The sequence below is a fragment of the Myodes glareolus genome, chromosome 17, assembly GCF_982192425.1.
Source record: "Myodes glareolus chromosome 17, mMyoGla1.1, whole genome shotgun sequence".
NCBI classification, from domain to species: domain Eukaryota; kingdom Metazoa; phylum Chordata; class Mammalia; order Rodentia; family Cricetidae; genus Myodes; species Myodes glareolus.
The window spans coordinates 61,631,532-61,644,606 of record NC_142042.1 but is presented as its reverse complement, the minus strand read 5'-3'; the positions used below and the strand labels follow the sequence as shown (position 1 = coordinate 61,644,606).

Sequence of the window (13,075 nt, the reverse complement as noted above, 5' to 3'; positions counted from 1 at the left end):
TACCACCCCAGGAAATCCGCCGAGGCACGTCCCCACACACTGCAGCAGTCGTTCCGGGAAAGGTTCCGGTTGACCGGAAGATGGAAGCTGTAGCACATACCTGATGCCCAAAGTGACAGGACAAGGTTAAACCTCCTGAGAGCAAGAGTGAGAGAAAAACAGGAGTGGAAATTAGTCATTTTCCTTTAATCATAAACTTTTAAACATCCTTAAAGCAGGAAGGAAACGAGTACAGACACTGGAATTGCATCTAGTGTAAACCCTGGATCTGGTGTTAAGTAGTTTTTGGTAAACTGTTTCTGTAATCTCGATTTTCTCATCTATAAAGCAAGAAGAAAAAATATCCGACCCAGTTGGGTGGTGGCGGCACACTCCTTTAATCCCACTCAGCATTCAGGAGGCAGAGGCAGGCGGATCTCTGAGAAGTCGAGGACAGCAACCCTGTCAGGGGCAGGGGAATATCTGTTCCAATTGTTGAGGTACATCTGATGTAAATAGTTAAACTCTCAATGTTTGGTATGCCATAAGAGGCACCAGCAGCAAAATGCTATTACCACTGGATATAACAACTCTAAGACTAGGGGAGGCCATTCTTTGGACCCTTCCTAGTCATTCGTGGTGGAGGGACTTTAAGACACAGCTAGATGTGAAATTTAATTTGTCATTGTTGTGTGTGTGTGTAAAGTATGTTTGCGGGCACAGGCAGCACAGCTGTGGAGGTCAGATGCCACCCTTCTGGAGGCAGCTCTGTACCTTCACATTATGTGGGTTCTAGGGATAGAACTTGGGTTGCCAGGTTTGGGCAGCAGGTGCCTTTATCTGATGAGCCATCTTACTGGTCCCAGAAATGGAATTTGAAAAATCACGGAAGATAGTTTAAGGTCAAAAAGTGGTGATGACCTGGGCGGTGTTGGTGCAGGCCTTTAATCTCAGTACTAGGCAGGTGGATCTCAATGAGTTCTAGGCCAGCTTGGTCTACAAAGTGAGTTCCAGGAAAGCCAGGACTGTTCCACAGAGAAACCCTGTCGCAAAAAACCAAAAAAAAAAAAAAAAAAAAAAAATAATGTGATGAATTTCAAGTTTGCACTCTTCCAGCATTGTGTCCTTCCTATAGCTGACTCCCTGATCACCTTAGAGGCATTCTCTGCTCCTTACCTAAGCTCTGTGCCACTCATTACTACTCCAGCCTTCATCTTCCTTCATCTTTCTTTTATTCTCCATTAAATCTAAGATACAGGGCTAGCTATATTTAGTTAGCTTTATACAGTAAAAACAGAAACATGGTCAGATGTGTGGAGAAGCATAAAGGGAAGTGAATTCGTTAGCGCCTGTTCAGGTTCAATTAGTCCCCTCACCTGGGGATAAGGATGCTTAGTCCATTCCCAGACTGCAGTGGTGATAGGATCAAGGGGTCTTGTGGAAGAGTTGTCAGAAAAAGCTGCTTAACTTAGGCTTCCAGAGAGGCCCAAAGTTCTGCCTGGGGATGGCAGCTGACTTGCATCATAGCCCACTCTGGGGCTCCATCTTCTGATATGTTAGACATCCTGAAATACAAAGAAAGAGACAAGGCTGTAGAGATTTTATGAGTGTGCATTCTTGTGGTGAGAGCACAGTGTTTTAAGTAGCATTCAGAAAGGATGACAATGGCAGACCAAGGTTTTCTTGTGATACTGTAACAGAGACAGGCAACAAAATGGTAGATACTCAATAATCACTGAGTTAAGTATATACTGGTCACACACTAACTGGAAATTCTACTTTTTGACATTTTTAAAAAAATCATTCCACTGTGTCCTTTTGCTAGGATCACAGAGAGATGCCACCCTGGATGACAGCTCCTTACACCCATCCTTAAACATTTGTGTGCAATGCACTGAGCTGGTGTTAATTGATCAGCTACCATATCATCACACATGTAACTTGTGCTGCAGTGGAGGAAGGAATGTTGTCTTCTTCCCTTGCCCATTAGAGCAAACCAGAGAGCTAAGGCCAATGCATTAATTAATGATTCTCCTAGTACATGCCTTGGCTTTGGGGAACCTTAAGCCTTTAGTCTACCTGAAAAAGTATCTCTGCAACTTTTTTTTTTGGCCCACCCCACTCCTGCCTGAGTCCTGAGGTGCATCACTATTTCATCATTTCATCTCATTCCTAGAACAACTCGGTGTAGTGTTCTTATGCTCCCTTTAAACCACGGCCTGGGTTGCTCATACATCCACAATGACACTCTAAGTAAAGCCAGATTACTCATGATGGATCGTGCTTGCTAACATGGATTTGCTTCCTTTTCTTTCCTGAGGCACATGACTCAGATATTTGTGGCCAAAAAGGTCTTTTAGAGTGAAGAGATAGTTTCAAGAAAAAGTCAAAAAAGGTGATCCCTCCCGACTTGCCTCTATGGTTGCAGAAAATGAATAAATGAGAGTCACAAAAGTGTAAGGAAAGTCTGAAATGAAGGATGTTTTAGATCCTTTTAGATCAAATTTTAGAAATTTCTCTTCTACTCTTGGACCAGGCTTCAATTAAAGTAATAAATTGAAGAGGAAAAAAAAACCAAAAAAACAAAACCAGGCATCCTCACTTGGCTGAAGTTTTGGTAAGAGAGTTTGTCTTTACAGCTGTAACCCACTAGACACTATCTCCAACGAGTGGCTTTCATTCATCACGATCAGTATATAGCCCTCAAATCCATTTTAGCTCCTGGAGGTAAATTCTGCTTATGAGCACCCAAAATGTGAAATCTTCTCACTTTTTCCTGGGGACACTGGAGCTGAGCCTCACAAACAAGAACATTACCGTAACTCTTACGGCTCCAGCTCATTAAGCAAATGCTGGGAAGTTAAATTTAGATAAAGGATTCGCTAGTAATGTGGAAGGTCTAACATGGGACCAATTTTATACTTTACTAACCTCTATTGGCCTCAGCAAGGACTAACTGCTCATGTAGAGGCAAAGGGCTCTACCATATGAAAGCGGGCGGGGGAGCACAACTGGATGTTGTCAATATCCTTTCTTCCCATTTTCACAGATGGCCCAAGAAAAACAGAACTGTCAGGTCCTTTCTTTTCCACAGATCAAACGTCAAAGGACTTGAACATGTTACAAATACAAGAGAATACAATAAGAGACAAAAATTTGGAGACCATTTAGTTTGTCATGAACCCAAACAAGTCCAGGGTAGACTAGGTTAGCAACATCCTTTTGAGTCAAACACGAGCAGACTATGTTTTTGTTTCTCAGCTGGCACTACAGATCTCCCTATGCCTCCGCCCAAAGAGACTCCTGCCTAGATGAGAACAAAGGGACTAGGAAACAAACAAAAAGGGGAGAGGCTGGGATACTGATTGGTGCTTTGTATGTACGAGGTCCTGAGCTTGATTCCAAGCATATGAGCACGCATGAGGAGACACGGAGACACACACACACACACACACACACACAAAGAAAAGAAAAAGAAAAAAGATCCTCACCCAATTCCCTTTGTTCCTAGACCAGGGCCTTTTAAATGTTAAGCATGTGCTCTACTGCAAATTAGTCCCCTCCCGACCCTACACAAAAACAAAACAAAAGCAACTTTTTAACTAAGGAAAGCTTTCCTCTGTTCGGACCTCTAGTTTTTTTTTTTTTATCTCTTCTTCTTTCCCTTGTCATGTTCTCTGCTTCTGCACAGAAACAGGTGCTTCAGACGGCTTACAGGTGATCTTCTAGAAGACTTGTCTTTACCACCTCAGTGAGTTACTCCTCAGCAATTGTGAACAGCAACTGATCAGATTTGTCTATAGTTACTCACAAGCAAGAATGAGAAACACCCTAATACCCCCAAACCCATTCTGATGATGTTATTAAGTCTACACACAAGAGGAGGTAACTCATTCCTGTTGTGTAAGATTGGTCTGAATATACCAGTTGGTAGAGGCACACGCCTTTAATCCCAGCACTCAGGAGGCAGAGGCAGGCGGATCTCTGAGTTATAGGCCAGCCTGGTAAAAGAGCTAGTTCCAGGACAGGCTCCAAAACTATAGAGAAACCCTGTCTCAAAAATCCAAAATAAGAAAAAAAAAAAAAGAATAAAAGAATAAAACAAAGTGGAGAAGGGGAGCAGAAGTCACGTAGTTTTCACCAACATGCCCAGAGGCCAAGGAAGAAGTCTGAAAGATGTTGCTCCTTCAAGTGCAGAGCTTTCAGTAACCAGCGGAGCTTTAGTGGAGACAAGGAAGCAAAGGTGAATCAGACTCCAGAGTCAATGTAGTGGTACACCCTGGGAACTGGGTGTGTTCCCTAGACTGCTGCCACTTCTGAGGTCTTGTGACACAGGGAGCTTCACGAAATCAGGGCTGCTATTCAGAGTCAGTGACCCAAGCCTGGCACAGATGTAGTGACTATCCCGTGTGATCCCTTTAAGCCAACATTCCATTTATTAAGCCTCACTGGGTTATGAAAAAGGATGGAGTAAGAGAGGCTACGTATGATTTCTACATGATAGGTCAATCACCAATGTCACCAAGGACAGACACAGATGACCAAAAGGACTCTTTCCCACACATCCCCCTCAACTCTATGCTTGCTTTAAAAATGTTCCCTATAGTTAGAGATGTCCTTCAATGGTCCGTGCTTTCTTACAATCCACAAGCCATGGGTTTGATGCTTAGCACTGCAAGCCTAACAACCAAAACACCACCTTTTTTTCTTGGTTCACAGCTGTACAATATTTGGAAAACACACATACAATCTATACAGTATAACCCACTTCACTTATCGATCACTCCCTGAGCACCCTGATCGCATCCCACCCATTACAAAGCAGAGGGCCAAACAGAACACCAAGGAGGCCATGAAGATCTTACAGGCTCAGCCAGACATCAGTGACAACACACAAGTCTAAAGAGGACAGATGGAAAAGTTCAATGTAAGAGGGGAAAAGTTAACCACACAACAAAGAAAGCCGTATTTTATTAAACTGGAAAACAATATTGGAGGCAATGTTTTTCCCAAAAAGCTGGGATCGGTTAAGTGCAGGTGGCTATAGAGAGAACGAATAGGTGGTCTGCGGCACACATGCCACTTTGTCCTTTCCCATATACCCAAGACGACATCTTCAGGGCTACCCCCAGCTTTTCTTTCTCCATTCTGTAGCCTGTTTCTCCTTTGACCCTGGACAGTCACGCAGCATCTTCGATGGAGGAAATTTAGCATCTCTAATTACAGGTCTGTGCTACAAAAGTTGCAGTTTTGGCTCTTGAGAAGTTGTTTGTTTGCATTCACCAGAGCAGCCAGGGGCCCTTGGTCAAAGCCCGAATCTCAAAGAAAAATGTCAAACCTTTAGAACTGTTATTTTATTAAATGATATTAATACACATTCCAAAAGGATTTTATTGTTGTTGCCTCTAAAGCATGTACTTGTTTTCCACACTGAACACATGAGAGTATCAATCCAACATATCTACTTTTTCCCCCCTAAATCTTAACAGGTGACCCCACCAATTAAAAATATGGAGATGGGGGAGGGAGCAGTAATTTACAGCCGATTCAAAACCTAACAGCTGAAGCCTAACTGCATCAATGGTAATGTTAGGACTGAGTGGATATTCTGCGAGAAGAAAGCTGAGCCAATTCACATTGTCTAGATAGCCTTGCTGTACCATACATAGCATGTTGTTTCTGATATCAGAAAGGATAAAAGTCCTCCACTGCTCACTGCATCCTCCAGAGAACCAACCGAGTTCTGCTGACCTCCATCCTTGGGAGGGCAGAGAGGTACAGCGAGGAGCTATCATCTAAGCTGACTAGAGAGCGAACTCTCAGAAAACCTTTAAGGATCCTAGTTCTGATCTAGCATTAAGGAATTTTGCGTGGTACTAGTGTATACATAGAATTCTTTGTCTGTGGTTTTACAATGAGCACCAAGGACCTTAGGGACAACTACTTAATTCTGCTTCATATGACTCATGTCCTTGCTAAGACACACTATGTTGTGCATTCTTTAAAAAATAACTTGTTTATTTTTTTTAAACTCAGAGTAAAATACAAAAGTCAGAGCATGGTACGGAGTTTAAATCACAGACACAGAAAGAATAAAATCCCTTGTTTTATCTTTATGAATACCAGAAATGTCTTTTGTTTCACTATATCACATATATACAGTTGTCTTCATTTACTGTTGCAGACAGATTTCCTTAAAATATCCAACAGCTTCATACAATCCTCACTTCCACCCTGAAAAACACTCAAGATTTTGTGGCAAAAACAAAAAATGTTCCACAAAAGCCCAACCCCTGGGGAGTTCACCCTTGAACTGTACAAAGTACTTGTTTCATGTATTGGCCAGTATGCTTTTGAGGACAATTGCTTCTACACTCCAGAAACCTCTATCCTGGGACTCCCATATTTTCTCAGAAAATCAAATGGTCAGAGAGCCTTTTCAAGTAAACAGCGGTAGAAAGAATTCACATTCTTTTATTCTAGACTGGAAAACATCACTTAATTTCTGGGGGGGAGGCGGGGGACGGACCCAATTCTGAAAGTCACAATTCTTCTGCCCTCCCATCCCCGTTTGATGCTTTTTTACTAAACAAATGTCTCAAGACTCAATATAACTATATTTCCTCTGCTTTGCTATGCTACATACCCAATCCTCTCCACAAGGTCATGGTATCATGCATTTTTGTGGACTGAACTACAGAAGTTTGAGAAAGGAAAAAAAAAAGAGCTGGCTCAAAAAGGGAAGTGAATGAGGATGATGTCTCGCACCCTTACACGGAACACAGATCCCAGACTATGGTGGACAGTTTTTCTTCTGAAAGTGTTTTGTTCTGAGGCAAAGGATTGTCTTTGATCACGTGTTGCACTTTTCTCCGTCTTTCCTACCCCACTGAGAAATTCAAAGCACTCCTTTGCTTCCTGATAGTTCTATCCTAACTTGTTAGAATCCCTTCAAAAGCTCATCACATTGTTTTACACACCTACCTGGAGATTATTAGCGTTTACCCTGGTGCAACACACCAACAGAAATTGTAGTAAGCAGTATTTGCTTCCCAGATAAAGATAAAAGCACTCCAAACACAGTGATTGTCTTTCCCCTAAGTATAAGATGCAGAAACACAAAAAAGTCTTCTAATGTAGGGAAGAAAACTCTTCCCTTCATGGCAATGACACAGGCAAAACATCTGTAAATTGACATGGGGGGTGGGCACCGAAAACATCTAATCTGCCGAGGGCCAACTTGGATTCAACAAGATTAGCAATACCCACCTGTCTCTTCTCCTCTGAAAGAACACAAGCAGAGGAAACAGAGGACTGAGACGGGGAAATTACTCTAAAGGTAAAGTACTTTCTCTGATAGTTAATGTTTGCAAAAAGCCACCAGTGAGGCGGCACTGTAAAACAAACATCCACAGAAACATTTAAGAAGGCAAGGATAATACTTTACCTACATTTGTTTAAGAATTTAGTCAGAATTAGTAACTCAGGGAGAAAAAGTCAGGGAAAACAGGGGTAAGAGCTTAGAACAGATATGCAGAACCATTCAAACGCTTGTTTACAAAGGATAGTTGGTCACACAGCACCATGAAATGATTCCTTCCCTAGTTTACATACTATGACCATTCCTCATTTTAATATTGAAATTTTATTAGGCTTTTTATTTCACTTAAGGATGTGACTTTTTTTTTTCTTTTTGAGACAAAGTTCCACTATATAGCTCAAGTTGGCCTCAAACTTGCCATTCTCTCTCCTGTCCCTGCCTCCCTACACCGGGACTATGGGTGTGTGCCACCACACCTAGCAAGAGAAAACTTTCTTCTACATAGAATGAAGTTTGTACTGCCTAGATTCACTGCCTGGTAATAGTGCAGAGGAGAATGCTTAAAAAAGATAAAGAACTCCGTCTCAACATGCCTTTAAAATAAAGCAAATACACCTGGCAGGCCCAAAATTGCCCACATTTTGTCCTTTTGCAAACACGTCTTGGCCTTCAGCAGGGCAGAGCATACAAAGGGAGCCAAGCCGGTCCCAGAAGTTGCTTAGCTGGAGAGGGAAGGAGACAGAGATCCTCCCACCATTAGCAAGTTCAATCCCCAAATGACACCCCAACATAGCACATGTTATTACCTGTACTGACCAAAGTTTTATTTCAAATGTAAGTTATCTTTCCAATAGAAATGGGATAAAATATGGTTCTCCTCCCTATTCCCCAAACCCACAACCAAATGAAGTGGACTTAGTTATGTTCACCTTTTTTTTTTTTTAAAGAAAGGGGAAAAAAGGCAAGTAATTTGGGAAAGGTCCTAAGTGCAGAGAGAGGACTGGATAATAGAAAACTGCCACCATGTATGCTTTCTGAATTTGGAAGGGAGGCCCTTCATTAAAAACAAACAAACAAACAAACAAACAAACACAAAAAATTCAAGAAAGGAAACAAAAACAAGAAACCAAACTACTACTTCCAATGCTCTCTAGACTGTTCAAAATGCCTTCCCCTGATTTCCATCAGTACCTGGGAGGGAAGAATGGGCGTTTTGGTGCAAAGAACGGAGGGCCTCTAACAAAAGGTGGCCGGGGTCTCTTTAAACTGTGGAGGAATGGGTCTCTGCCGAGAAAAGCTTCCCTAGGCCGAAAGTCTGGCCGGGGACTCCGTAAAATCATACCACTCCGGCCGATGGCGTCTCTGTGTGCGGGACCCAAGGGAAGGCCACTGCTGCTTGTGTTGCCTCCCCCACCTCCTCCAAGGGCTGGGCCCAGATGCTCCAGAGGGCGGGAAGGCAGGCTCAGGCTCTCTCGTGCACGGCTAAGACCAGGGCCATTGAGGTCCCTGGGTCCTGTGAGCACCCCAAAATGCTCAGCCAGGGTCCCTTGAAGGAGGGAACTATGGTCCTTGGGGAAAACTGCCACAGGCCCAGTCACTCCATGTTCTGGCAGTGGTGGTGCTGGGAAAGGTACAACCCCAGAGTGGTCAACAGGAGGCGGAGGAGGGGGTGGAGTAGCAAAGGGGACACCACTCCCTCCACTGCTGCTAAGTTCCCCAGGGGGTGGGGGAGGGGGTGGGGGAGGGAAAGGAACTCCGCTGTGCTCTCCAGGAGGAGGTGGTGGAGCAGCATGGGCCAGAGATGCCTCCTTTGTAAAGGGGTTCGAAAGATCCACAGAGGGCAGATGAGTGGGTGCCTCTCGAGAGAAGATACCACCATGATCCTTAGGAGGGGCAGGTGGGGCAGATGACGGCCCCACTGGCTCTCTTTGGAAGGGTGTCCCATGTTCCAAAGGGGATGGGGGGAGATGATGCTCAAATGTTGAGTTGAAACTGCTGGAATGAAAGCTGGCGACACTCTCCTGAAACTGGGGTGCCCGTTCCTTGTATGGCGTTGTCTTAAAGCCAGTGAGGCCTCCGCTGCTCCCACCCCCAAGGGATGCCAACTCAGAGGCACCTGAGGGACCATTGTCAAAAGAGCTGCCTGGTGTGCTCAGATCAAACCAACCTACTCTTGAAACCTCACGCCCATGTCCTCTATTTCCCTTCCCAGGAACTCGAATGGACTCTACAGTCTGTATTGGTTCTCCTGACATCCTCCTATTGGCTGCATTATGATAACCCAGAGTTTCTATGGGGGCTCCCTTTTCTTCTGTGCTATCAGGCAAGTCTAAACAGGAGGAAGAGACGCGGGTTTCTATGCGATAGTGTTCTTCCTGTTGCTGGTCAGGGGTAGGCAAGCTGGGCTGGGTGAGGTTTGACAGACTGACACCATCACTTGAAGCACCCTTGTTGGGGGTCTGGCCAAAATGCTTATCATCTGAGGGTTTGCGCGAGGCGTTTTTAAGCATATTCTTAAACTCAATCGTCGATGTGGTGGAAATCGTGGAGGCTAGGACTTTTTCCACACCTGATGTGGGAGGGTGTCCCGTTGGAGCAGCAAGGGTATTCTGCGAAGAGAAAAGGGAACGATGTGGGACTGAGTGAGGAGAGTCTGGGTACTGCTTCTGTGGCAAAGTGAGATGCCCAGTAGTAGGCTGAGACAAGTTACTGTGGTTGGAGTCAGGGGTGAAAAATGAATCATTCTTACTCGGTGATGGTGACCGATCAGACCCAGGTTCATTCCCTCTTATGCTGAAGGCACCAAATAGGCCAGGGGGAGATGAGAGCTGATCACAGTTCTCACTAGAGTCCAGGAGGGCCCTTACAGATGGAGGGAAGGCAGACTTTACCCCAAACTCTTGGGCCCTGTGGTTATAACTGGACAGGATTGGCTGATACTCAGTGGTATCAGAAAGCTTGCTTGACTTCAGGATGGATTTGGCTGGTTTCTTCTCTAAGTTCATCACGGCAGAGGGGGGAGGCCCTGAATACTCAAAATCTCGGTAATCCTCATCTTCCTGGAAAGAAGTATCAGGAAAGAACTTTTCCTGTGATGACTCCATCAGGGAAGATGGTCTCTCTACTCCCTCTGAAGGCTGCTTGTAGGGAGAGTCACTGGCCAGGCCAAAGGGCCGATACGTAGACACAGAATTGGGGAGCTCTTGAGGGTAGCTTTCATCTCTTCCAGCGGGTGGTGATCGTGTACTGCTGGGTGTTGAGGAACCAGGGCTGATGATCTTAGATAGCAGGGACATAGTATCTACACTGCTGGACGTGGGCTTGTCCATCATCTCATCCTGGGTGGGTGTCCCACTGCGTTCATCCCGAACAGGGGTTCCATCAATGTTGTCAGCTGAAGTGCTAGTGGGACCACGCTGGAAGTCTGCGGAATGGCTCTCTGATGGGGCACTGGATCCCAAACTGCTCAGGATTGGGATGTTTAAATTTAAGCCACTGAAACCAGGATTACCTTTTAAGAAGTTGTGGATCTTCATTTCCAGGCTTGGGGAAGTGGACTCTGATTCCAGCTTTGGCTTGGAGACCTCTGAGGATTGGCACATGGCAACTTCAGCAGGTGGGGCAGCAGGGCTAGTATTGTGGGTACCTGTAAATCCTAAAGTACTGGACGGTAATTTAAAAGTAGTGCTTGGGAGCACTGGGCTCTGCCCAACTGGCGCCTTGCTTGCTGAAGTCGAAGAGACTTCAGCAGTTGACGAGTTAGGAGAATAGTTGAAGCTTTTGGAAATAAAGGACTGCGTATTGGAGAGCAGGTTTCGCCCCTTTATGGTAGAGCCTGTGGTGCTAGCAGGGGAAGCTGCAGAGCTCTGGGATGCAGCATCACTGGCCGGCACTGGGTTCCCAGTAACACTCTGAAGTAAAGATGACAGGCCTGTAGAAACACAGAGTAGAGGAATTAAAGAACACTACCCACACTGTAATGAAAACAAGGCGGGCTTATTAGATACGATCATTCACTCTGGTGGGAACCAGATAGATTTTAAAACATGAAGTTAAAAGGAATCCAGACTAAACAGGCAGTGTCTAAATGTCACAGAGAACATCAGGCCTACTTATCAACATAAGACAGCAAAGCATTCAGATATTCCCAGAACAATCCAAATACAAGCCCAATAATAAAAGGTCACAGGAAAGGGGGATTTTCAATGTCAGAAGCATTCATAGTTTAAACAAAGCAAAGCAGGAGAGGAACGGAAACAAATTCTTAACACAACATTCCAAGCCAGTATCTGTGTCTGAGCTGTGGAATCTCTCTAAACACAAATGAATACTCCCACCTTTCCATTCTTCATAATTTACTCCAATATGTTAGCATGCACTGATATTTTCAAGAAGAAAAGAACATATACAAAATCCAGAAATCTGCTTTAATAGAGAATATTTGAAGAAGTCTATCTCTTGTTAGATTAGTGTCACTTTCAAAATTATTTTGCATGTGTATGGATGTTTGGCCTTCCTAGCCTCATATATGTCTATATGCCACATGCATGGCCAAGGAGGCCAGAAAAAGGTACTGGATCCCCTGGAACTGGAGTTACAAGCTGCTGAAAGCTATGTGAGTGATGAATTTCATCTCTCCAGCCCTGTCTTTTTAATTAATTTTTTATTTTATGTGCATTGGTGCTTTGCCATGGGTATCAGAAGCCCTGGAACTAGAATTACAGACAGTTGTGAGTGTTGGTGCTGGGAATTGAACTTGGGTCCTCTGGAAGAGCAGTCAATGTTCTTAACCACTGAGTCCTTTCCTCACCCTAGTCTTGTCTTTTATGGGAGAGTTTGGGGAGAGGGTTTCATGTAATCTAGGCTGGCATTAAAGTCTAATCCTCTGAAGTTGGGATTTTAAGTGTACACTGTCACATCCAGTCTTTTTTCCCCTTTAAAATTTGAATTTATTTAATTGTTTATATTTGAGGCAGGATGTCAACTTCCTAGCTCTGGCTGGCCTTGAATTCCTGGAGCTCTGTCTGCCTCTGCTTTCTGAGTACTGAGATTAAAGGTACATGCCACTACAGATCAGCTCTTTTCTTTTTTCTACATTATTTTTATTTATATGTATGTGTGTATATTTGTATAAATGCATACAATATGTGTTCACGAGCCTGTGGATGGCAGAAGATGGCATTACATATTCTGAAGCTAGAGTCACAGGTGCTTGTGATCTACCAGATATGAATGCTGAGAACAGAATTTGGGCCGTCTACAAGAGCAGGTCATGCTCTTAACTGTTGGGCCACTGTTTCAGCCCCTCTTTTCGTTTTCTTCTAGTTTTTGTTTTTTTTTAAGACAGGGTGTTGCTATGTACGCCAGGCTATCCTCAAACTTTCAGTCTTCCTTTATCTTTAAAGGTTGGGTCACAGGCGTGCATCACAGAGACTGCTGTCAAGACCAAGGTTGTGAAAGGCAGCAATGACAGACAGAGAGCAGGCACCACTAAGACGGACAATGCCAGACCAAGAGAAGTGTTGATTATTTACACACAAAAATGCACAATTTCTGCTTTACCGCTAGGAAAACCCAAGGATTACTGGTTTGTACAAACTGACAATGATGAGATTCAATTCTGTTCACTAACTGACAAACCTCAGAACCATGAGAAAAAAATCTTTGCTGCAGGCTAAAGTTAATGAAATCAAAGTGCTCTGAAAATGAAACAAAACAAACCCTAGGATCTCCTTACATAGCCGGGATGGACTCAAACTCATGGTCTTCCTCCCT

General features: G+C 44.1%; 1 protein-coding gene across 11 annotated transcripts in view; it reads right to left on the bottom strand.

Moving 5' to 3' along the window:
* Positions 1-7: 7 nt before the first annotated feature.
* The window catches only part of Rprd2 (regulation of nuclear pre-mRNA domain containing 2), a 63,707-nt gene continuing 50,639 nt past the window's right edge, over positions 8-13,075 (bottom strand). For 4 of the 11 annotated variants that reach the window (XM_087897760.1, XM_087897761.1, XM_087897759.1 and 1 more), the window contains one exon: positions 4,922-11,231. In XM_087897760.1, coding sequence (XP_087753886.1) covers positions 8,485-11,231 — 2,747 coding nt within the window. In that variant the 3' untranslated portion in view covers positions 4,922-8,484. Of the gene's footprint in view, positions 136-1,355; positions 1,545-4,921; positions 11,232-13,075 lie in introns of those variants that run through there. The other 7 variants (XM_087897764.1, XM_087897763.1, XM_087897762.1 and 4 more) reach the window with 3 other exon arrangements.